At 39.4% G+C, this 22,658-nt stretch overlaps 1 protein-coding gene across 1 annotated transcript in view; it reads right to left on the bottom strand.

Moving 5' to 3' along the window:
• The window catches only part of AGBL1 (AGBL carboxypeptidase 1), a 263,620-nt gene that overhangs the window by 108,212 nt on the left and 132,750 nt on the right, over positions 1 to 22,658 (bottom strand). The window contains exons 19-21 of the mRNA XM_050978551.1: positions 18,529 to 18,658; positions 13,804 to 13,935; positions 9,777 to 9,953 (exon numbers count right to left, since the gene is read on the bottom strand). Coding sequence (XP_050834508.1) covers positions 9,777 to 9,953; positions 13,804 to 13,935; positions 18,529 to 18,658 — 439 coding nt within the window. The remainder of the gene's footprint in view (positions 1 to 9,776; positions 9,954 to 13,803; positions 13,936 to 18,528; positions 18,659 to 22,658) is intronic.

Below are 22,658 nucleotides of genomic sequence, written 5' to 3'. Positions count from 1 at the left end.
CCACCACCCAGCACAGTTTGCAGACACACAGGTATTATTTGTGATGTTTAAAGTACCAGGCAAGGGCACATGTTCTGATTTAAACAAAAATATATACCAACACTTGGTCAGTAAGGTAGGAATTTAGTATGTCAATGCAAAGTAGTAATAATCAGATCTGCTCTACTGGGCAGATAACTGAAAACCCTTTTTGTGATATAAGAAAAACAGAGAAAAGGTAATAATTAGTAAAAGAGTTCAGGACATCTGAAAAATAAATAAATCTGAATTGGAAACAAAACAAGGAAATGAATCAAACAGACAAGAGCTGGGTGGAACCAGGCTGTAGCTGCAGATTTGGAGATTGAAGAGAATGAACAGACCATCCAGTGTGATTTTAGGAGAAACCAGAGCAGGGGACCTGGATAACACAGCAGATAACAGAGGCACGAGGATGGCAGTGGGTGTGGATACAGAGCTGACAGCCAAGCAAACTGGGAATGACTGCAGCTGTGGGAAGCACATTTTACAAGGATACAGGACCCAGCAAAAGGAAGATTAGATTTCAAAATATAGTTTATGCTTAATAACAGATGGCATATACATATTATGAGCATCAACTGCTAGAATGCACTGCTGCAGGAAGCCCTGTCTGATAAAAGATTACAAAAGAGAATGAAAAAGTCACATAATTATTCACAGAGACTGTAGCTCATTATTCCAAGTTTTGAAAATGATAATCAGGGCTCATGTTGTAGTATGTGAAGCAGAGGAGAGGCAGGTCAGGCTGGTAGGATTATTTCCTCTCTGTGTCTTAGTGCAATTGAATCAGTTACCTTACAGGCAAGTTTTGTTTCCTTCAGAGCCACAAGGAAACAGTGTCTGCATAAGGCAGGATGCCTGATTATATGGACCAGTGATCTGATCCAGCATGGCAACTGCTATGATCCTAAGAGGAAAGAAATTCATCTTTACAGAAAATCCTGTAATCAATAACTTTGAACTTTAGATGCTTCTAAAACTCCATGCATAGTCAAAGGCAAACATGGCTCTTTTAGCCTGTGCTTTTCCACCTACCCATTCTTATTTTCCATGCCTGAGGAGTTCATGATTAGACTAGGAGCTTCATCAAAGGGCAATTTTCAGCTGCCAAATAGATTTGTACAATAAATCCACACGGGGCCAGATTAACAAGCAAGAGAGACATCAGAAATCAAAAAGCTAGCTGCTGTAATTCCCCAGAAAACTTGAAAGGATGATGTGCAATGATATTTGGGCTTTTAAAGGGGCACCATTGAAATGCTGCAGTTAGTTTTCATTAGGAATGTTGCTTTTCTGTTTCTTATCATTCCCAAGAGGTTTCTCTTTAGAAGACTGAGATCCCATGGACATTCAAGGTCATGCCATTCCTGATTTCTTAGTGGACTTCAAATAAGAAAGTAACATTTCATCCAGAAAAATCTTATGTGTGTGTGTGACTGCAGTTGTCTGATTTGTCAGAATAATATTTTAAATAGAAAATGAAAAATAATCTTTAAACTTTGAGTTTGCTTTATTTTTATACTTTTTCTGTTTGCTATAACAATTTTTACTGTGAATGTAGTTAAGGCTCTAACATCTGAAGTCAAACCAGGTCCTCAGCTATGCCCATAAACTGAATAAACACAATTCAGAGATTAGCCTGACCATAAATTGCTAGGCATTTTTCAGCCTTCTGGCACTACAAAAGACTGTTTGACTTCTGAGCATGACAACACTGATTTTAATACTAGGAGAGCTTGTTCCTCCTTGCAGCACATGGCCAAACCTACTCCCTCAATCACAAGGTGACAGCATTTGTTGTTTTTATGTCTCCACATGAGTACACTGGTTTTGTTCATTTTCAAATGGGGACACAATAGCAGTCACTTGTCAGCAGGGTGAAAATATGGAGGTGAGCCATTGATTCATGTCTTGTTCCCTCACGAAATGCAATTTCTTCTCCATGCAACCTCAAGTGCAATAGCAAATGGCTTTTCTTTTTTTTCTTCAAGTGCCTGGGCTGCCCAGATTGGTAATGTCAAAACCTGGGATTCTTCCATCAAGTCCTGTTCTCTCAAATTCTGGAAGATGGATATGACAGGACACTTGCACTTCTGTTTCTGTGCAGTCTTGTTGCTCATCCACTTTATAAAGAAACAGTGTGATAGCCCCTGTCAGTACCTATCAACTCCTTTCTGGAATACAGCCTTGGAATCTGGGAAGACTGGCTTGCAACCAAGTATCTGGAGAAGTGCAAAAGCAGCTGAGGGGGAAAAATCCCTTAAAAACCCCAGAAACATCAGCTGTTTACAACACACTGGGGAAAAAAGAAATCTAAAGATCAACATTCAAGACAAGCATTATTCAAGATGATGCCTGTTTTCCACTCCCCAGCCCCATAGAGCTTGCTATGTCTGTCCCTAGGTTTAACAAAAAGCCAACTACCAGCTAGGACACCCCACTAACATTGCTAACATCATAAGCAGTGAAAGGAATGCAGGAGATTTCCAGGATTTATTGGAATAAGGTCTCCAAGGGTGAACCCCAAGCAGAAGGCGTAAACAGCAGAGCTAATGCAAGTGCATGATAGTGGAAAAGGGTGGGCCAAAAAAGAGGGACATGACAGCTCTGCCTGTCTATTCTACATGCCAGCCATGTCCACTGAATCTCAACAGGGCTGGATACCTCCCAGCTTTGCAGAATCAAATCTATTATAATCTCACCTCTGTTGTCATATTTTATTGTGCTGTAATTTAACCATATGGCATGGGACATCTTCTCAAGGTCATAGCAAATCAGGAATACAGCTGGCTAAACATCTCAGGAGAAACAATTATCAAAATAAGATGTGAAAAATTAATTGAGTATCGTCGTTCATGATCCAGTTATCACCAGTGAGCATCTTGTTTCATACATATAAAAAAGAAATTAATTCAAATTTATCTTTCCTTGGGTGCTCAGCAATACTGAGAAGGAATAAAATACTATTTCCCAGTGCTCCTGATAATTCTTGCATTGGGTTTCAGTGCTTCCTGAGTGCTTTGGGGACAGGGAAGCTAAAGAAAGTTCTGTGTTTTTCTTCTCCAGAGTCTTTCTCCCCTGTTTCAAGTAGCAGCATGAGTTCAGGCACAATGGAATGTTCTCCATCCCCCAACACTCAGATCTTGCAGCCCAGGAGCAGCAAAGCAGATGGCCTGAGCAGCAGCTAAAACCCACTGCAGCAGGTGCTGGGAAGGCCTTTTTCCAAAATGTCCTTCAATGCAGCATCCATGGGACACCTCACCAGATGGACCAGAGCAGGCAGCCACCCCTGGAGTGACTTCTTGAAAGAGTTAACGAATCATTCAGTCATGAAAGGAAAACATTTGTTTGTTTGTACAGCAGCAAACTCTGGACTAAGGGCCCAGGGCTTTTCCAGAATCATTCACAAAGCACCAACATTTGGCAAATGTGGAAAGAAGGGCTGAATGTTCTCAACAAAAACCTTAATACAGTTACACTAATGCCAGGAAATGAGTTTTAACCCTATATAGGGTTGGAAATACCCAAAACAATTCCCCTGTCAGAAAGAACAAAACGAAAACAGCAACAAAAAAACAACCAAACAAAAAAAATGCCACAAGCAAACAAACAAAAACAAACAAAAAACCCACAAAAAACAAACAAACAAACAAAAATGAGCCTTCTTCAGATGTGATGACAAGAAAAATGACCATACTCAATGGCTGATCTTTTCCAAAACAGCAAGGTTAAACTGATTCTGGAATGGATAAGGAAATGGAAAAACAGAGAATGGAGACCAGCATTACCTTGCTGCAAATTTTACAAACTAACTTAAATGCATATAAAGAGCCCTCCCATATGCCAACACTGAGCACCCTCAACAAAAATTAGCAGATGGCAAAAACATCCATGACTTTTGGAAACAGAGATGGTATTTACACCTCATGTGGTATTGGTCACACCTGCCTTAATACAACTGTCTTATTCCCCATCAAAAAAGATGAGATCAGCTGGGGTGGTCCTACAGGCAAACTCTGGTTTTCATGTAGATATAAGGCCCAAAGAATTCTTACAATGTTCTGTAATTTGCTTTTCCAAACAATCAGAGAGCTAAAATCAACACACCTTCAATCACATCTGAGCGCAGTTGTGATTTCTTAGTTAGCATCCTGTCAAATAATGAAACAAACAAACCAATAAAAAGCACTTTACAAAGGGAAATACTCCTGCAGTTCATGTAAGAAGTTCTTATATGAACCTTGTAGATTTAAGTATCTATAGGAAGGACAAACATCCACCATCTCCTGATTTGTTTGCTCAGAAACCCCTTCTCCCTTCTTCCCCCACCTCCTAAATACCATTAGTCCCTACAAAGCTCCATGAAGTGAGGCCCACAAGCCTAAAAGGTACAATTAGAATATCTCACAAAATGAATCACCAAACAATTAGTGCAAGGGGTGGGCGGAAATAACAGAGGCAGGAAAATAAAGCAAATAGGATGCAAACTTTTGCCTTGGGTAACAATTTAAGGAAAGGAAAAAAACAACATCCTTAATTTGAAACATCAGTCCTTAGATTAATATTAGATCACTATTTTTTTCTATTCTTTTCTTGCTGTTACAGCTGCTCCCAATTTGAACCACTTTGGACCAGAACTGGAAGCAGACCTATCAGAAAGAAAAATTATTCTTTCTTATTCTCAGCATCTGCTTTAGAATGAGATCTCTAAAGCACTGAGGGTCAGCTAAAAAACACACGTTTTAGAGATGTTTTTTTTTTTTTTATAAAAGAAGCTTTTGAATGCTTTTGAGACTGACTCATACTCAGGAAAAGTATAAGCTCTGGGGCACAAAAGAAATCAGAAATGGCAAGGAGTCTGTAAGACTTACAAAGATGATGTAATCATTTTCCAGAAATGTACACCAGAAAGCGTAGCATATATCGCATTTCTTTATTTTTTCTGTCTACAGCTACTTATCAAACATGCTTTATGGCAAGAATATTGCTGAAATAATTTTTGTTGGTGGCTGAATACTGGCAACAGGCCAAATTAAAATTATTTGCAAGTTTCTGCACCAGACTTCCAATTACAACAACAATATACATCTTACTGGAGAACAGAAGCAGCACCATGTGACCTGCAAACTCCATCAAAACAACTCAATTTCTGACTATTAACTGTAATAAACTGCTTATGAATAAAAGATATGTAAAAATTCCTCACAGAAATTTGGTAAGTAATCTTCAAAAGTAAGGGAGATAAAGAAAATATTTAATTGTTCACTGATAATTATGAAAAAATAGTGCTGCAATTCAGTGGTCAATCATACATGGGTAACAATTTGGCTTATCTGGGCAGAAAGAGATCAAACTAGAGCAGGCCTCTTCTGAAGAATGAGAAAGAGGAAAGGCTTTCATCTTGGCATATTCTTGTAGTTCAGCCCATCTTTCAGGGCAAATATTTCATCACTCATTTAAATATGTCAGCCCATGCTGGTCAGGCTAAAGGGGATGGATAATATTAGATCTTCTAATTAAACTAACTCTTACCACTTCTGTCCAGCAAAGATTTTTTGAATTAGTATCAAGAGTGTCTTATGAACTTATGACCACACTGCTCAGTGCTGAAGTCTCCAGTTCCATCCAAAGGGATGGCTTCTTCCTCTAATCAAGTCCTATGAGAAAATTTGGGTTTATTCAATTCCTCTGACTCAGAAGAATTAAAATGGTCAGGAAAAAAAAAAGAATCTTATTTCTCAGGTCTCCCAAAAACTTTCTTCAAAGAGAGCCCCATACCAAAAGTAAAATCTCCTTCACAGGATACTGTCAAGATACCTGCAATAATTTTAAAACTCATTTCTAACTCCTTGTTGTTTATAATCCACTTGAACCAAAAAGCTAAAATCTATTTCCATTAGTACTCCAAGTCCTCCATCAGGCACACCATGCCAAGAAAACCACTTTTCCAACATAATATGTACACAAAGAGCATGGAACTCGATTTTTTAGATTAGCTGTAAGACCAAGACATATGGTTTGGAACTCAGCTGTACACCCTGGCACTAAAGGCATTAACTTGGAGGGTGATGGATGCAATAATGAATGGAACAGCACAGTGGAATATGCTATGGAAGGGCCCTAATTAGCAGGTGAGGTAACAAGGAATCAGGAAGAATTGTGAAGGAGTGTGACATGACAGAACAGTAAATCTTCCTGGGTCAAGGCTGTACCTGCACTCAGAGCTCCTCACAGCACAGCCTTGCATTCAGACTTTTCAGAACCAAAGATGAGAAGGGGGCTCTGTATCCCATAAAATGGAGGCAGCAATTGAAATCAAGTTAAGCTGGAGGGGTAAAATCTCCAACGAGGGACCAGTGCAGACAGTCATCATATGAGCAAAGAAATGATAAGGGGTTTACCATTGTATTATTAATATTTTCTGGTTTGACCACTGAGCTGCAAACCGGCAGAAACAGGAGGTAAAATTCCCATGAAACTTTGTTACTTTGTTTTTAGCAACTTTCAAATGAAGATAGGGCTCCTCGAAGATTGATTTGGGCAATCCAGACAAGATGAAAAAGAGTTTGGATATTTTACCACCTTCTTTTCTTGTTCCTAGGTTGAACAAAACCTTAGATAAGATCAATAGTTTCTTTAGTTTTATGTTTCGGTTGCTTAAGGGTAGTTGGCTTATTGCATTTCCATTGATCACACAGACAGGGAGATTCGTCAGACAAACCATCTCTTTTTTCCTTTCATTTCCATCCTCCTCTCTATTTGAAATCAAATGGCTTTCAAAGGAAGCTGGGGTCACTACTGTTTCTCATTTACATATCAATAGTACCCAATTCCTGTCTCTCTGTCACTAAAGTATTTTAAAATTTCAGTCCGGGAGAAGGGACACACATTCCAGGGGAAAAACTCTTACAGCTTTTCTATCAGGAAAACTAAGTTTTGGTTTACCTCAGCCTTTCCTTGACCTGAGATGAGTGAGGTACACTCAGCAGACTTGTGCAATTAATATTTCAACCTCTTGCAGCCTCTCTACAGCTTTCTTGATCTTCCTAAACTCTCTGGGCAATCCCCATCAGGTGCCTCAGTGCAGCTCCAAGTGCTGAACCTTTGCTCACAGCCAGCAAAGCAGCTGCTTCAATGAATTCATTTCTTGAATTGAAAAGAAAAAAAAGCTTGAAAGTTGGAAAAAAACTGAAGACCAGGTCTGGTGCTCTCTTATAGAAGTCTGACCACTGATTCACTGAATGATGCTGGACTTGAGAGCCTCTGCTGCATTTAACAAGATGTTTTAAATCCTGCCTGCTGTTTATACTTCAAGGTGTAAAAGTAACAAAACATAAGGGTGTGCTCGTCCAGTGGAAATTCTGGATACATCCCTACAGAGAGATCAGTCATATGACATTGAAAAACTGACTCAATGATCCACAGTTAAACAAATCTTCCAAACCAAATGTCAGAAAGCCCTAAGTATAGGATATGAACATCTTCTGCCTGAAAATTAGTGTCATTCTATTGCTTAGACACACATCCAACTTCACGGTCTAAGAGTGAGAATCTCCTGTTGAAGCCACTGGAAAAACATGACCACTTATGTAATTAATTTCCAGTTTACAAGAATGAATTTAGGGCTCCAAGATACTGATGAAGTAGCTTTGCCTTGACAGATGGAAGCTGAGGATTAAATGGTATTTATGCAACAAAATCTTCAGTTCAGTCGGTCAATTCCATACTTTTACTAATTCACTTGTTAGAGGAAGTAAACAGAACCGGCTCTAAAGACCACTAAAAAGAAGAGGAAAGAGCTTATAAGTATCCACTTTCTGGAAGAAATACTGTATGTATTTATTTGCAGCTCCAGTATAATCAACATAAGAAATTACATTCTATTTTGATACTAATAAGTTGGGTACTTAATGCATTAGGAAAAAATAGTGGAAATACTTTAAATCTGCCTGAATCACAGAAGCTGCAATAAGTGTTTGTAGTATCCTTATAATAGAGAAATGGTGAAGGAATTATTCATAATGGAAATATTCATGTATCCTCCATCTTTGAGATAAATCATAACACTAACCAAGCAAACAAAAACCAAAACAAAAAACCCCATCAACTCAATAAACCAGAAACAAATATGCACAAATCATAAGCACAAATCAGTGATCCAATTAGGATTCAGCTTTTCAAGGCATTCATAATGGAAATTTCAGAACTGCTTTACAGCTTTCAGACTTCTTGAGAGCCATGAGAACATTGGATTCTCTCACCATTCACAGCCCTCATATGTGAACATGCTCTTGTCCTCAGTGGCTGGTTGTGTCAACAAAGAGGACAAGAAGGAACATAAAAAATAATTTCGTACATTTTAAGAGATTTCTCTTCCTACTGTTTCAGCATCTAATGACACAAACAAAGCAAGTTTGGTTAAAGGCCTCACAGATGCTGATGGAGAACAAGTCACTAGATATTGATAAAATATGATGTGTCACTGGTTTTAGATCTTACTGTGGTTATCTAAGAAATCAGTGAAATCCTCCTCTACAGAGATCATTTGGAGCTTTGTCATTGATTTCAGTCAAAGTAAATTTCCCGCACCGTCTAAAAAGACTCAAACCCACTGTCTTGACCTGTGGTGCCTATTAAAAAACCATTAGCACTTCTCAGGAGTAGGGAGTGTTAGATATAATTGCCCTGGGCATTGCACTCTCTTGATTTTAACTGTCTGCTATTTTTTAATTCTGCCTTTCCTCTCCTGGAATTCATGTGTGTATCGTAGAGCATAGTTAAAACAGCAGCTGAATACTTCCTGCTACATTCTACAGAGAGGTAAAAGGATTAGTATAGAGCTTACAATGATAATAATTTGAATGTCTTATTAATTAATTGTTATTTGTAATAATGGCTCTTTCCTTAAGGGTCTTTCAGGATCCTTAACTGCTTATTAATGTTGTACAGATAAGGATTGCTCCCTAGTGGAAGAAATGAGGTGAAATGTAGAAGCCTTTCAAATGAAAGCAACAGGTTTGGAATAAGAAAAAGCAAAAAAATTAATCATTTGAATGAATGGAGAATTATGATCACTCAAATACAATTACCCAACTTTATCCTGTGTGCTTAAAAACTGACAGGAGATCTCCCAGACTGATGCCTGATGCATTTGGTAAAAGTACAGCCCTTCCTACTGACCTCATTTGATGTGTAATTCTGGTCTGTCTAAATCACAGTCTCAGACATAGCTTGAATTCTTTGACATCTGTCAAAAGTAGCCTTAGACTGACTACTTCTGCCTGTCAGGAACAGGCAACTCCAAATGTAGGGTTTTCAGGGAGGGTCTTAAATTTAGCCATTTAGGTGAATGCTCTGGCAGTGAGCCTGTACCAACAAGTATTCCAGTTAATTACCTTAGACTTAGGCTCAAAAATGTCCCTATGACGTGCCAGAACTTTTATTACAAGACTGAGAAAGCCCTTGTAAAGATAAGTCCCTATATCATCCCCAAAACACTCCTTTCTTCAGCTCAGTGCTTATGGCTGCAGACTGGAGTTTCCTTTTATTTCCCTGCTGAATGAAACCTCAGAGAGGGACTCTACTTTCTTGGCATGGAAGGTAAAAGAATGAGGGGTAAAAGAATGAGATTCCCCAGAAAAAAAATTCTGGCTATGTGGGTCTGGAGAGAGCTCAGCAATGGCCATGTCTTCCATCCAAGCTCATGAGATGTGCATTAGGAGGGTGGCAGAGGGTGTTTTGAAAGGTTTACTCACTCTGTAGAGTCCGTGGCTGCAGCTGCAGTAGGTGCTTTCCATGGTGTAGCTCCTCAGCACCCCCATTTCCTTCCACACCACCACACGGGCTGTCGACGCCCGTGACTTCTCCACCAGGAAGCTGCAGCTGTTCATGACAAAGGCAGGGGCCACTTTGTCCAGGATTTTGGGAAGAGTCTATGAGAAAATGAATTGCACAGATGTGCACGTTTTGATATCAAACACACACACATACAGAGAAACCTGTGTTTCAGTGTGTCCATAATCAAATCTAGCCATAGGTACTGAGAGCTCCCACTGGCGCATTACCTCCATTCCATGTGAAACCCCCAGATTCTAACATTTGTTTCATTCCAAAGACTAAAATGCAAAATATCTGTAGACTTGTCTTAACTCGCTCCAAATCCAATATTTGTACTCCAAATAGTTTGGGTGAAGCACTGAAGTCAGTTTTGTTCTCAAGCTGCTTCAACCAACCTACACCTTCTGGTTGAGCTGTCAAGAGTCACAGCTTGGGATATACCTGACATCCCTATTCTCCCCTCTACAGCTCTAGTATATCTCCTCCCACCATAAATCCAGGGTCAGACAAGGAATTGAGCCATGGGAGGAATTTTGTCTGAAGCTGGTATAGAGCAGAGAAAGGGGACCTGTTTTCTCATACACCTCACACATAACAATATGAAAATAAAGCTCAGCATTTAACTAACTTGCATGGTGAAACAAACCAAAATATTCTCTTCCAGGTCCAAACAATGTATTGCATACAGTTCACTTAAAGAATCACAATAAAAAGTAATAATAAAACCAGTAAATATTACATCTTAGCCCTGAGTGATTTTCTTACTTTCGAAATCATATTTCCCAACAAAGTCTATAAACACGCCTGAAGTATCAAATATTCCATCAGTGAAGAGGCAACAATTACTTAGTCATTACAGAGGGCTAAATGTGTTATTTTTATACTCCATAAAAATAGATAACAGCTACATAGAGCACACCTTGTGCTAATGAATAGACTGGACCATTAGATACACACACATGCCTGTGGGTTGTGTCTGTGTGTGCCTGAACTTCACTGCTGCTACACCAACCACAACATGTGCCAAAACACCACATGTAGCTAGTGGCATTTGCCCTTGAATTTCATTCAGTTTGGGTAGTGAAGACTAACCAGCTAATTTCACTTTTCAGTAATCATCAGTTTCCCCCAACTAATTCTGAGGAATTGTAGTTCTGTTCTTTCAGGCTTCACATCAATGTATGGGAATACTTGATTTGAAAATTACTTAAAAATGTTCTTTCCTAAAACATGCTTGATATGAGTGATATATATTTGGTCTAAACTACTTTACAAAATCTTTTGCAAACTACTTAACCATGCATATCTTTCGTTTATACATTTATCATTTTTCAGTGTATTTTGGCCGCAGCCATCACTGGTCTCCTCCAGTTCCATGAGGTCCATTTTTCACATGAAAAAACTGAGGCAGAGAAAACTAGAACAAAGCAAAAAACTTCTCTCTAAATCTGAGACCACCTCAAGCCTCAATCTTAAGTCAAGATCTCCAGTGTGTTACTAAGAACTGCAGCACTCTCTTTCCTGTGGGCAGACTGAACAGAGAAACCTTGAAAATTCACTTCTTGCCTTTGATAAAGCACCCAGAATTTCTGCACTGCCTTCAGCCTGCTTCTTGCTGCACAGAGATCACAAAATTTTACAGCTTCATGCACATCTTCCAGGTTTTCCTGGATTTTGACTGAGAAGGAATTAAAAATAAGCAGCAGAAGCATAGCACAACCATGAGACCCAGTTAAATACGCAAGCACAACCATGAGACCCTGTATGTGAATTGTATGTGCCCTTATCTGAACCCTCACACTAAATTTTGTAAACTTATCACATGAAATACAATAATCAGAACCCTAATCCTGTTTAGCTTTTTAGAGCAATTCAAATTATATGCATAATCAATCTTTTACTTTTAATTAAATAAAAATACTGGCAGGTAACAGCAATGTCTCTGTACACTGGACTCATTTAGAAGCATTAGCAGTCCCAAATTTAATATTCTTTTCATTTTACCAGCATTCGCTGGATTTCACACTAATGGCTCTTTCTTCTCTATTGATTCTTCTCATTAATTATCTCTCAATAATATATTTTGTGTGAAAACACATCCCTTTAAAGGATGCTTTTATGATAGTGCAGCAGTATGACTGTGTTCTGTGTCTCTCAGCACCTGGATTTATCATGTGTGACAGCAAAGGAAGCTGCTCCACTTACACTGGACCCTGTCCATAAACCTCCAAACCCATTCAAAAAGAATCCAGTCATATTTCTTTACTAATGTCCCAGCCCAGATTGCTGTCAAAGGGGCCTGGAATGTTTATCAAAAGGTTGGGATTATGGTGCCAATGCTGAGCAAGTCACCCAAGGCCACCAAATATTAAAGGCAAGGAGGACTCTGACTGTACATTGCCCAGGGCTACAGCTGAATCTATAACATGTGAGGCAAAGGCTCTTCCAAAACCCATAACTTTCTTGAGGTATTTGGCTTCTGTTCCTGTGGAGAAAAATCAATCATGGAGGCCAGATTAATTCCCATCACCTAGAGGAGGCAGGAGAGAAGGCTGTGCAAACAGTGCAAGGCAGCAGGTCTGAGGCAGGGCTGGGTGTCTGCCAGCTGCAATTGCAGATGTGTCCCCACACAGACCCAGTTTCCCCAGCCTAAGCAGGGAGAGGGTGTTCCATAGGCTGGGTCTGCAGCAGGCACCCACCTCCCATTTCGTGCAAAAGCAAGGATTTGAGCCATAAAAACCTTCCTATGGGCCACTGCAGAGTGCTCTTGGACAGCCTTGGATTCATTGCAGATTCAGGTCAGGCTCCATTTGCTGACAGTAACAGTTGAATTCTGTCTGTGCAGCAGAGCCCTCCTCAGCCTTGGCAAGCCCCCGGAATTCAAACACGGCCAAAAATGCCCTGGCTGTGGGAATCCTCCCTGCTTTCCTCAGGATCAATGTTTGCCACAGGGACCCCTCACAGCCAGCACTGGGCACTTTCCTCCAGTAAAGTTTCAGGTTTTTTATGTGCAGCTCCATAAGATAAGCATGGAAAAGATGAAAATCTCATGGAAGGATGCTGAGTATTTATGCTGAAGTAGCAAAAATTATACAGAAGCATAAACTGACAAAGACTTTTCAACCTCTTTCAGGTTTGAGTGGTCCAAGCTCTAAGTCTGTAATCAGTTTAATGCCACAATTAATGTTTTGTGAAATTAGCATTTTTTGAGACAAGAATTGTACCTTATAAATTTATTTTTTCCTGAAAAAAACCTTATTTTAGAAGAAAATATAATTTAAACAGATTAAAAGAAAAAGAAAAATAAAAAGAAAAAAAGAAGATAGAGATGGGCAGGAAATCCTAAGGAGAGTTTGATGAACATGAAGAAAAAATAAAATAGATTTTAGAATTTTTTCTAATTCCAAAAAGAAAAAAATTCTTAGGAGTAACACCAAACATTTTTTCTAGAGATAGCTTCACTATGATAGATTTGTTTGGCATCCATTGAATTATCTCATTTTTTCAGTGGGACCAGGAGCATTTTGTGATGAAGAAATTCAGTTGAGTAGGACTGTGGGAAACCATCATCTTCTCAATTAAAATTACATAATTCCCAGTTATTTTCATATCATGGGTAGGATGGTGAGGACAAAATTGTATGTATACTTAGAAATTATAAAACACACAAAAATATCTCTGTCCTATTAACATGTAGCCAAATGTTATAGTGCATCATTTTACTGAACTGAAATAAATAGCAAATACACCATCAGTAAATGGGTCCCTAATATCTGGTGCATGAAGATATAACATGTGACTCAAAATTCTCTGGACCATTATTCCTCTGGAGCAAGGAAAGTTTGCACCCTATTGCTAAAATTTCTGAGGTGACCTTATCTTAAATATTTAAAATATGTAAGCACATACAGGCTGGTAATTAAGGAAGGAACCAAGAGGACCTACCCTGTAGCCAACATCTTCTGTGACAACTGCTGTGTCAACCATGCAGCCTGCTTGCCACAAGGTCTCTTTAATGCTGCAGCCATAGAGAAACACATTCTTTTTCTGGGAGTGCCCATGGTAGTCACAGAAGACCTAGAGAGAGGAAAAAATAAAGCAAAATGTTGAACACTAGAAAGGTTTCTTGGTTCTTTGTAATATCCACTACTAGACTATGGCAGGGAGGTGTTAATGGTTTTTTTTTCAGGTCTCTTCAGAGTAGCTTAGACTCTGGGCCATGCCTTTGACCTGTGTCAGACTTCATTAGTCACTTGTATCTTGCTTTATTTATTTGATCTGACATGATCTCAGGGGTCCAGAGTCAAGCCTAGTGCACTTCTGTCTGCAGCAGAAATAAACATGACACCTGGGCAAGAATCCATGGCAACTCAGGAACCTAAGGGTTCATGAGAACTCCTGATACCACAACGGAGCAATTTGTCAAGCTCTTTCTACTTCTAAACTCCTAAACTCCAGCTTTATCCTCATGGGACTTGAAATCTATGCCTTCCCAAATGATTAATCATTGCTTTGTCTTCTTTAAATTAAAAACCCATGCTGCATAATTTTCAGGAAAATATAATTGTGCAGTTGTATTGCCAGACCTTTGCATGAGTTCCTGCAAGTCAAGCACAGAAAATAACCCATATTCAAGGCAAATCATCTCATTCTACACTAATTTATCTGTCTATCCAATCCATCTCCCGTGTCAGCTGTCACATAAACGAGGCACAAGGCACATTCCCATTTTAGCGGAAGTTTTGATTGCCTATATAGGCAGATATTGATTCCCATGGAAATGAAAATCACAATTTAATGACCCGAGAGGTAAATATTGACCCAGGTCTTAAAGAATAATCAATCTCAGCGCCCTCTGAGATATGAAGTCGATATACACATGGCTGTTACATATATTCTCCATGTCTTAATCAGAAATGTTCAGAAATCTGTCAATGAAAATATAAGAATCTCTAAAGAGAAGGAATTATTTCATTTTAAACCAACAGCATTCATTGTAGAGTAGAAAGGAGCCTCAAGATTTCATTGAAACTGTTTTCCAGGACTTCTGTTGGAGACAAACGAATGTGTGTAGGAAGGTAGAGAAAAATTATGGGCCCTCATGGAGATGGGGGAGAAATATGGGGTGCAAAAATTAGAATCATAGAATCGTTTCGCTTGGAAAATATCTCTAAAATCATCAGGTCCAATCATTAACCCAACTGGGCCAAATCCACCACTAAACTCCATCCCCAAGTGCAACAACTGCACATCTACTCAATAGCTCCAGGATGGTGGCTCCACCACTGCTCTGGGCAGCCTTTTCCAATGCTTGATAACCCTTCAGAGAAGGAATTTCTTTCTCATATCCAATCTAATTCAAACCCTGGCACAACTTAAAGCCATTTCCTCTTGTCCTGTCAGCTTGGGAGGAGAGACTGACACGCACTCACTGTCAGCCTGTCCAGGTCCCTCTGCAGAGCCTTCCCACCCTCCAGCACATCAACACTCCCACCCATATTCCTACCTAAATACATACACAAGAGGGGAGAAACAGATGGAGAACATGAGCTTCTTCCACCAACTGTAAGGGCAAGACTTACCCTCCTTTGCTTATTTACCAGCTCCACAGCAACTAAGTTTAGCTGCAGCATGTCAGGGAGTTTATTTATCTGGGAATTGAGCATGTACATTCTTTCGGCTCCTCTGACACTGGGGGGGCTGAGGCACACATAACAACCAGTCAGATGGACAATTGTACACACCACATAACTTACATGCTGCTGCTTCCTTTGGTGTCTGTCCTGTCAACTTCCCTTCCCACACCACCATCACCTCCAGATCTTTTTGTGGGGCTGAGGGCCTGCAGGTTCCACACCTGGAGCATGTGAACAGCCACCTACCCAGCAACAGCTCTGATCCACACACAATTATCCTGAAATGTCTCCTTCCAAAGAGCTGCCTTTATTAATTCTCTTAATGACAGACATTTTTCCAGCGAGTGTTTCATCTAAGCTACCAGCAATACACAGTCATAGCTTAGGTTAACCACAGTTACCACCTAGAATGTATTTCTATGAATATCAAAGAGAATTTTACAGCTTTTGTCTGATTTCAAGGCAGAAAACTCAGCTCAACTGCGTATCAATTACCTGCCAATTTACAGAATTACAACACACAAAAGATAATATATTATCTGCTTAAAATATTATTTGTCAGAAACCATGCAGGGATGATCAGAGAGTAGAGCTGCCTGGTAAGGATCAGGTCTATAATTCTGCACCTCAAGAAGCCTGCAGACAGGTCCTTAGTGACAGATCTGTATTAAGACTTCTTTACTGGTAAAAGATTACTAAAGCCAGGTTCTGTAAATGGCAGCTGGTTCAGGCCATGGAATCTTTCACTGAGTGTCACCAGCATCCACAGGAGAAGTGTCAGTGCCACTGAAAACATTGAAAATACTTGCATAGCACTACATTTTAATTAATTTGACTGGATACTGCAGTCACTCCCAATGTTTAAACTCAATTATTCTCTACAGCACATCCTTCTGCCTGATTTTCACACCACAGGGTAGCTTATGTCTCACTATTCAGCCAAGGCTAAGAGATATTTCGGAGTCTGAGCACCCAACACAGAATTCTTCCAGGGATATGTCTGGGCAAGCACTGAGCAGACTTGGCACCTCCCAGTGCTTTTTCTTCAGCCTGTCCTTCCATATGGCTGGGACACTGAGACACACAAACCAGTCAGACTCCCAAGCTTGCACTCACTGGGATATGACTCAAAGACATGCACAATTTTTTAATCTATTTGAAGTTATTTGCCAGCACTGATCATTCTGAAGGTAAGGACTGCCTTCTAGCTCAAAAACAACTCTCCTTATGAGTCACAGAACCAGGTACCTTTTAAAATAGAAGAAAAGCAATATATAAAGCGGAATGCAAGAAAAGCTGTTGGAAAACTGAACTTTTTGAAATTACTTCTCTTTTTGTGTCAAGTCTCTTTCTCAATAACATCGTGACAGGACATAGAATGCCAGTTTTGAGGTAGACATGCTTAGAGATTTTTCTCCTCTCAATGAGTACATTATTGCAGCTGTGCTTGTTTCCAAGCTTCAAATGACTTTGAGAGGCAGGAAACTCTGCTCAGAGCTTTCTGGTCCACTGGAAGTTCCCTTCCCCTTTTAGAGCATCCTGCTCTTCACTAGAAATGAGACTCTCTGCAATGCCCCAATGCACCCAGTCTCTTGGTCTCATTGGGGGTCCCACAGGCAACAAGGTAAGTAAAAAAACTCCACTTAACAGGCTGTTTTCTTGTTAACTAAAGAATTAAAGTGGTCTTGGTTTGAAGGGCTGCTAAAGTTTTTTGCTTTTCTCCTTCAAGCAGCTTTTCTTTGCTTTGAAGAAACTGCTTGCACATCCCTAGGATAAATTAAACCAAATCAGCTCACAGAAATCATTTGGCTACCAGTGAACTTGACTCCATAGGATCTTATAGGTTAAAAGAAAACCCAATAAAAACAAACAAAAAACCCCACCCCCAAACTCTCTTCTGAAGGAGGGAAAAGGCATTTTTGAGGATGTATAAACTAAAATCAATGCATTCTTCAAAGGCAAAGAAAAATCAGTTTATGAAGTCTGACATGCAGTCAGTGAGTGAGGGAGATGGTTGGATCAATAGCCTCCCTTCACTCAACAATGATGAAAACTTGTACTGAGTATTCAACTTTATGCACCTGAATATGACAAGGAGGGTCATGTACTAAAAGAGGCCAGACAGCAAATTACAGGGTAAAACAAGACTCATCCTACACTGCTCTGAACCAAAGGAAAATGTTGGTGACTCAATCTGCAACACTGAATTTCAACAATACTCCTCAGCCTACAGAGATATATTTCAGGGCTGTCAGCTTAGACAATAACTAAATTATGCAAGAATTCTCATAGAGAAGATCACAGATATTTTTACCTTGTTTGGGGCTTCTCTCAGCAAACCCAGAGGGACTCTGGTGCACTTGGAGTAGCTATCACCAACAAACCTGACAGTCCCTGTATCCACATCTGTTTGTGGATGGCAGTAGCTATCACCAACAAACCTGACAGTCCCTGTATCCACATCTGTTTGTCAACATTTGAAGCTCCTTGGGGTTTTCCTCCTGGGGTCTCAGAACTATTTTTTTCTTCTGCTGGGCAACTGAGCAGATGGGATGGATCCCAGACCCATCTCATGAATTTCTGGTAGCCCCCAAACCCAGTCGTTCCCCATTACCAAAGCAGCAGGGAGGTTCACACACTTTAAGGGCTGCTTCCTATGTTTTTGAGATTGCATGGGGTTTAGCACAGTTCATTTAGACTAAATCTTTTTGGAATTTCTCCTAATGCTTCCATGAAGATAGTAATAACTTAGTCATAATATTTAGCTTAGTTGGAACACTTTGAGGATATAAAGAGCTTTCAGAAATGTTCTCATTTTTATTCCAGGTATATAGAGATTCTGAAATTTGCAGTTGTTTGTTAGAAGATTCAATAAGTGATAAATATTCAAGACTTTCCAAACAATTCCACAAGATGAAAGTGTAACAGGACATGATGCTCCCAAACCACTCCAGCTCCCTAACAAAGCTGTTCACACAAGTACAATAATCAATCCATTCACAGAATCACACAAAAGAACCTGGAAGAGACTCACCAGAGGAGCCCGGCCAATGCTGCTCAGGTAATAGAGGAGACCTTTGGCATGGTAAATTGTTGGATGCAGCTGGGAACTGGGTGTCAGCCACTGCCTGTTGAGATCATCTCCACTCAGTGAACAACGAAGGCTGAAATCAGGAAGCAGCACATCACAGACTGGCAAAACAATAGCTGATTCCAAAGCATTTCCAATCCTGGCAAGCCGTGGCACAAGGACAGGGAATGTCAATAGAACACAGATATAATGGTTTTGAACATTGGGCTGAAATGAACCAATAACCCATATTATATTTTTCAGGTTCTTATAGTGTATTAATTTTCCTAGTTAAATTTTATTAATTTAATTTCCTTTCCTTTTAAGGTTCACTTAATTGCTGTCCTGCAAATTAATGCAGTTTTTCACTTACCTAAGAAGGCAAAAATCAAAAGGCCATTTAGAAAGAAGTCTTCTGAAACAGTCTAAATTCTGTGCTATGAAATTCATGCTGCTTGCATAGAGCACAGGCTTCTCAAAACCCCCAGAGCATACAAGCACATCTAACTTCTACTCATTCTAATTGAAGACAGGCACTCAAATGTCATTGACCAGTCTGAAACATGAATGTACTTAAATAAGATGAGCTGGGTGTCTCATTTAAGCTTCTCTACTCACAAGAAATGTCTCTATCTAAAGCCCATCAAGGAGATCATGATGCCTGCTGGAGCATTATGTAGAACAATTACCCAGCTTCACTGCAAAGGCTGGATAAAAAGCTAAATAAGAATCCCAGATTTGCACTGAGGAAGTGTTTCCCTTAGTTAGTTACAACATATTCTGTTACTGGCTCAATGATCAGCGGAAGATTGTGCAGGATACTTGACCATGTGGAGCAGTACAGCACTGTGCAATTCTGAAAAATTCAACTCATCTCCCTTGTTAGTGACTGTAGAACAGAGCCTTACACTCTTCAAAGGATTTGTTGTAATTTGGTTGATAATTTTCAAATCACAATGTGGTGATAAAATTCAGGAATCTACTCTCCAGCATATGAGATATTGTGGTAGGCCCTCATCATCTCCAAACTATCCACTAGAATGCTTCCAGTGGCACTGCAAAACTGGGGTGCTTCTTGTTCAAAAAAGCTAAAATATCCTAAATGTTGGATGAATTTCTAGCAATGGAGTTGCATGCAGCTTAGCTGCACCAATCTCTTAGAACAAATTAAAATATAAATGTACTAATAGAGATGGGTTCTGCTGGTGTATTGATAGAGGTTAGGGTGTGCTGCATGTGGCATCTTGGGCACTATCAATGCCTTGCAAAATACTTGGAAAAAATAGTTATAAAGCAGAAATGTTTTGTGGTTTTTTTTTTTTTAATTATTATTAGGTGGGAATAACAGAGAACTGGTTAAAAATGGAAGACAAAGAAAGAATGAGTCACTAAGGATATTTCATATATCTTTAATGTAGAAAAACAAGGTTCTTTAATGTCATCTTGGGGTTTCTGGCAACACCACAAGATCCATTCCAAATTTACTCTAGTTTAAGTTATCTGAATTCCCTTATTTCCTTATAATCCATACTTCCCACGGTACTCACTCAGCAAATCAGAAAACACTAGCAACAGCTAACACTTGGGAAGTCAGCAAATGCTGCTGGGAGGCTTCTGCCAAAAATTCTGTATGAAAACATGACAGTTTCTGTTGTATTTTGTAAGGGCTCTTCGGATAAAGTTACTGTTAAGGTCACCTCTCCTGATCTTCAGGACAACAGCTGCTCAGATGAGATTAGCAGCTGTATTTCTGCCAAGGATTTTTGTGTGCCTGCACAGCTTCCCTTCGATAGGTACAATGCCACAGAGAGAGTCACTGGACTGAATAAAGAAACTCATCTTTCTACAATGTTACCAGCAAAAAAAAAATAAAACCCAAATACTTCCTTGTCATAAGGTTGTGATGTCTTCCTCCATCACGGTTATATCAGGGAGAAAAACTAATTGAGAATAACAGAATTTTCATTCTGAAGGGAAGAATGATAGCTGGACTTGTATTCCCATGTTTTAGTTTAATATCAAAAAAAAAAATGGAAGGGAGTTTTGTTGTTTCAGACCTACAGAAATAGTTTTTCATCACTGTAATTGGTCATACCCCAAACCTACTATATCCCCCTTCCTGTGGGAATTGACATTAGTTTATGCCTCCTCAAACCATCCACACTCCTCTCTGCTAAAATGCCTTTGTATCCACTGGATGAGTCCATCATAAGGGAGAAAAAAAAGCAGGGAAATAGAAACTGCTAAATGGATTCAGCAAATACAGAGATTAATATTAAGCCACTACCAAACTCGATTTTTATTTTTTAGACTAAACTAAAAGCTTCTAAAAATGTTGATTATTCCTTCAGCAATTATAAAGAAATCCCAGGATATGTCACATAAGAAAAACTCCTCATTAAGTCCATAATACAATCTATCAATTCTGTTGCTCTGACACAAAATGTGACTTTTTTCAGAGGTGACTATGACAAGACAATCCCCAGCTCTGCAGTTCACAGGTGCTGCTGTGCTTAGTATTAGTTTAAGAAGTGTAATCCAACTCTAAAACATTAATTTGGAAGTTCTTATGAACTGTTTGGAAAGAAGGTACTTACTCTACATAAAGCCAAGAGCTTGGAGACAAAGTTCAGCTTTGTCCCTTCAAAGCTTAACATTTCTGCTCACTTAAAGCATTAAATATTAGCCCTCAGCTTGACTGTATCCACAGCTCTTAAGGACATGCAGAACTCAAATTTAATTACAAGAGGCTGATTTCTCCCACCCTGCTCTGTCCTTCCTTCATTTTGCTAAAAACTGTTTATTTTTGAACGTGCCAGTTCCCTGCCAGTCCTGTTTCTCCTTATCCCTTCATTCCTTCTCTCTCTTTCCTAATAGTGATGACATGCACAGATAATGGTTTTGCCCGTTATGCTCTGCAGCCAAGGGTGAAGGTAAAATATTAAGCTGATTTCAAATGCTGATAGCAAATAAAGGGACTGGAGAACTGAGACTGGCTTTGAATGTTTGGCAGGATTTAATGAAATTCACTACTCAAATCAAAGGCCTTTCTTTCAACACAGTTCCAAGCTATTCTATTTCCTTTAAATGCTTTACATGTCTTTTCTCTTTTGAAGCATTAGGAAGACTACATGCCACCTTGGATGGGACTAATGGCAGCTTACAAAACAATTGCCAGAAAAAATTCCAGTAAAAAACATCACTTCAGTGGCTCTATATAAAGTACCTGAAATTCTGCTCATTTTTACATATCTTCAGCCCAAGGGCACTACCCAGAGATATCTCAAATAATTAAACTGTGATTCGCTTGTTCAAAAGCCTGATCTGTTTGTTATAGTCCTCCCTCCCCCTCTACTTTTATAAAGCCAAGACATTTTGGCTTTGAGGGCAAAGTAACCTCAGAAATTGCACAAAACTCTGCACAAGACATGTGTCTGGATGGAGAGATCCTACCTGGTCCTAACATGAGCCTTGATAAGGTCAATGGAACATTCCAGTGTGCTGCAATAAGCCTGCATCCCACACAGATACAAAAATGGCAGGGGATGAGAAACACAGGAAAAACAAAACTGAACAGGGTTGTGTAGCAAAGAGATCGGGGATAAGAATAATACACAAGATATTAGACAAGAAAGAATGAAATGGAGAGAGAGAAAAGTCACTTTTTAAAGAAAATATGTTGCTGTGCTTGGAAGATAAAATACTTCCCAGTCTCCTGTCCATAACAGATAAAAGGAAAGACAGGAGCCATCATATTGAATGAATGATGTCAGGACTGATAATAACAGCACCTGGGGCACAGGGAAATATAAAATCTAAAGGGATGCATCATGTTTGATATGTAGAGAGAAGCATCACCATTCACTGTGCATCTTAAAAGCAGACAGCAGTACCAGAGTAGGATGAGAGTGTCTATATAAAACGCAGCAGGCACAAGTAAACATCAAGATGCCATTGAACAGCATGAGGCAGCTTCAACCAGACACAACATGCTGGACTTTATGAATAACAGCAGCCTAGGATGAAAACTGAAATATTTTTATTAAGATGTTATGGTCCTGCCATTCAGAAAACTCAGAGCAACATGGAGGGGA

Source organism: Serinus canaria, chromosome 10 (assembly GCF_022539315.1).
Source record: "Serinus canaria isolate serCan28SL12 chromosome 10, serCan2020, whole genome shotgun sequence".
Lineage (NCBI taxonomy): Eukaryota > Metazoa > Chordata > Aves > Passeriformes > Fringillidae > Serinus > Serinus canaria.
The sequence above is the reverse complement of the archived record's forward strand: the minus strand, read 5'-3'. Positions and strand labels throughout refer to the sequence as shown.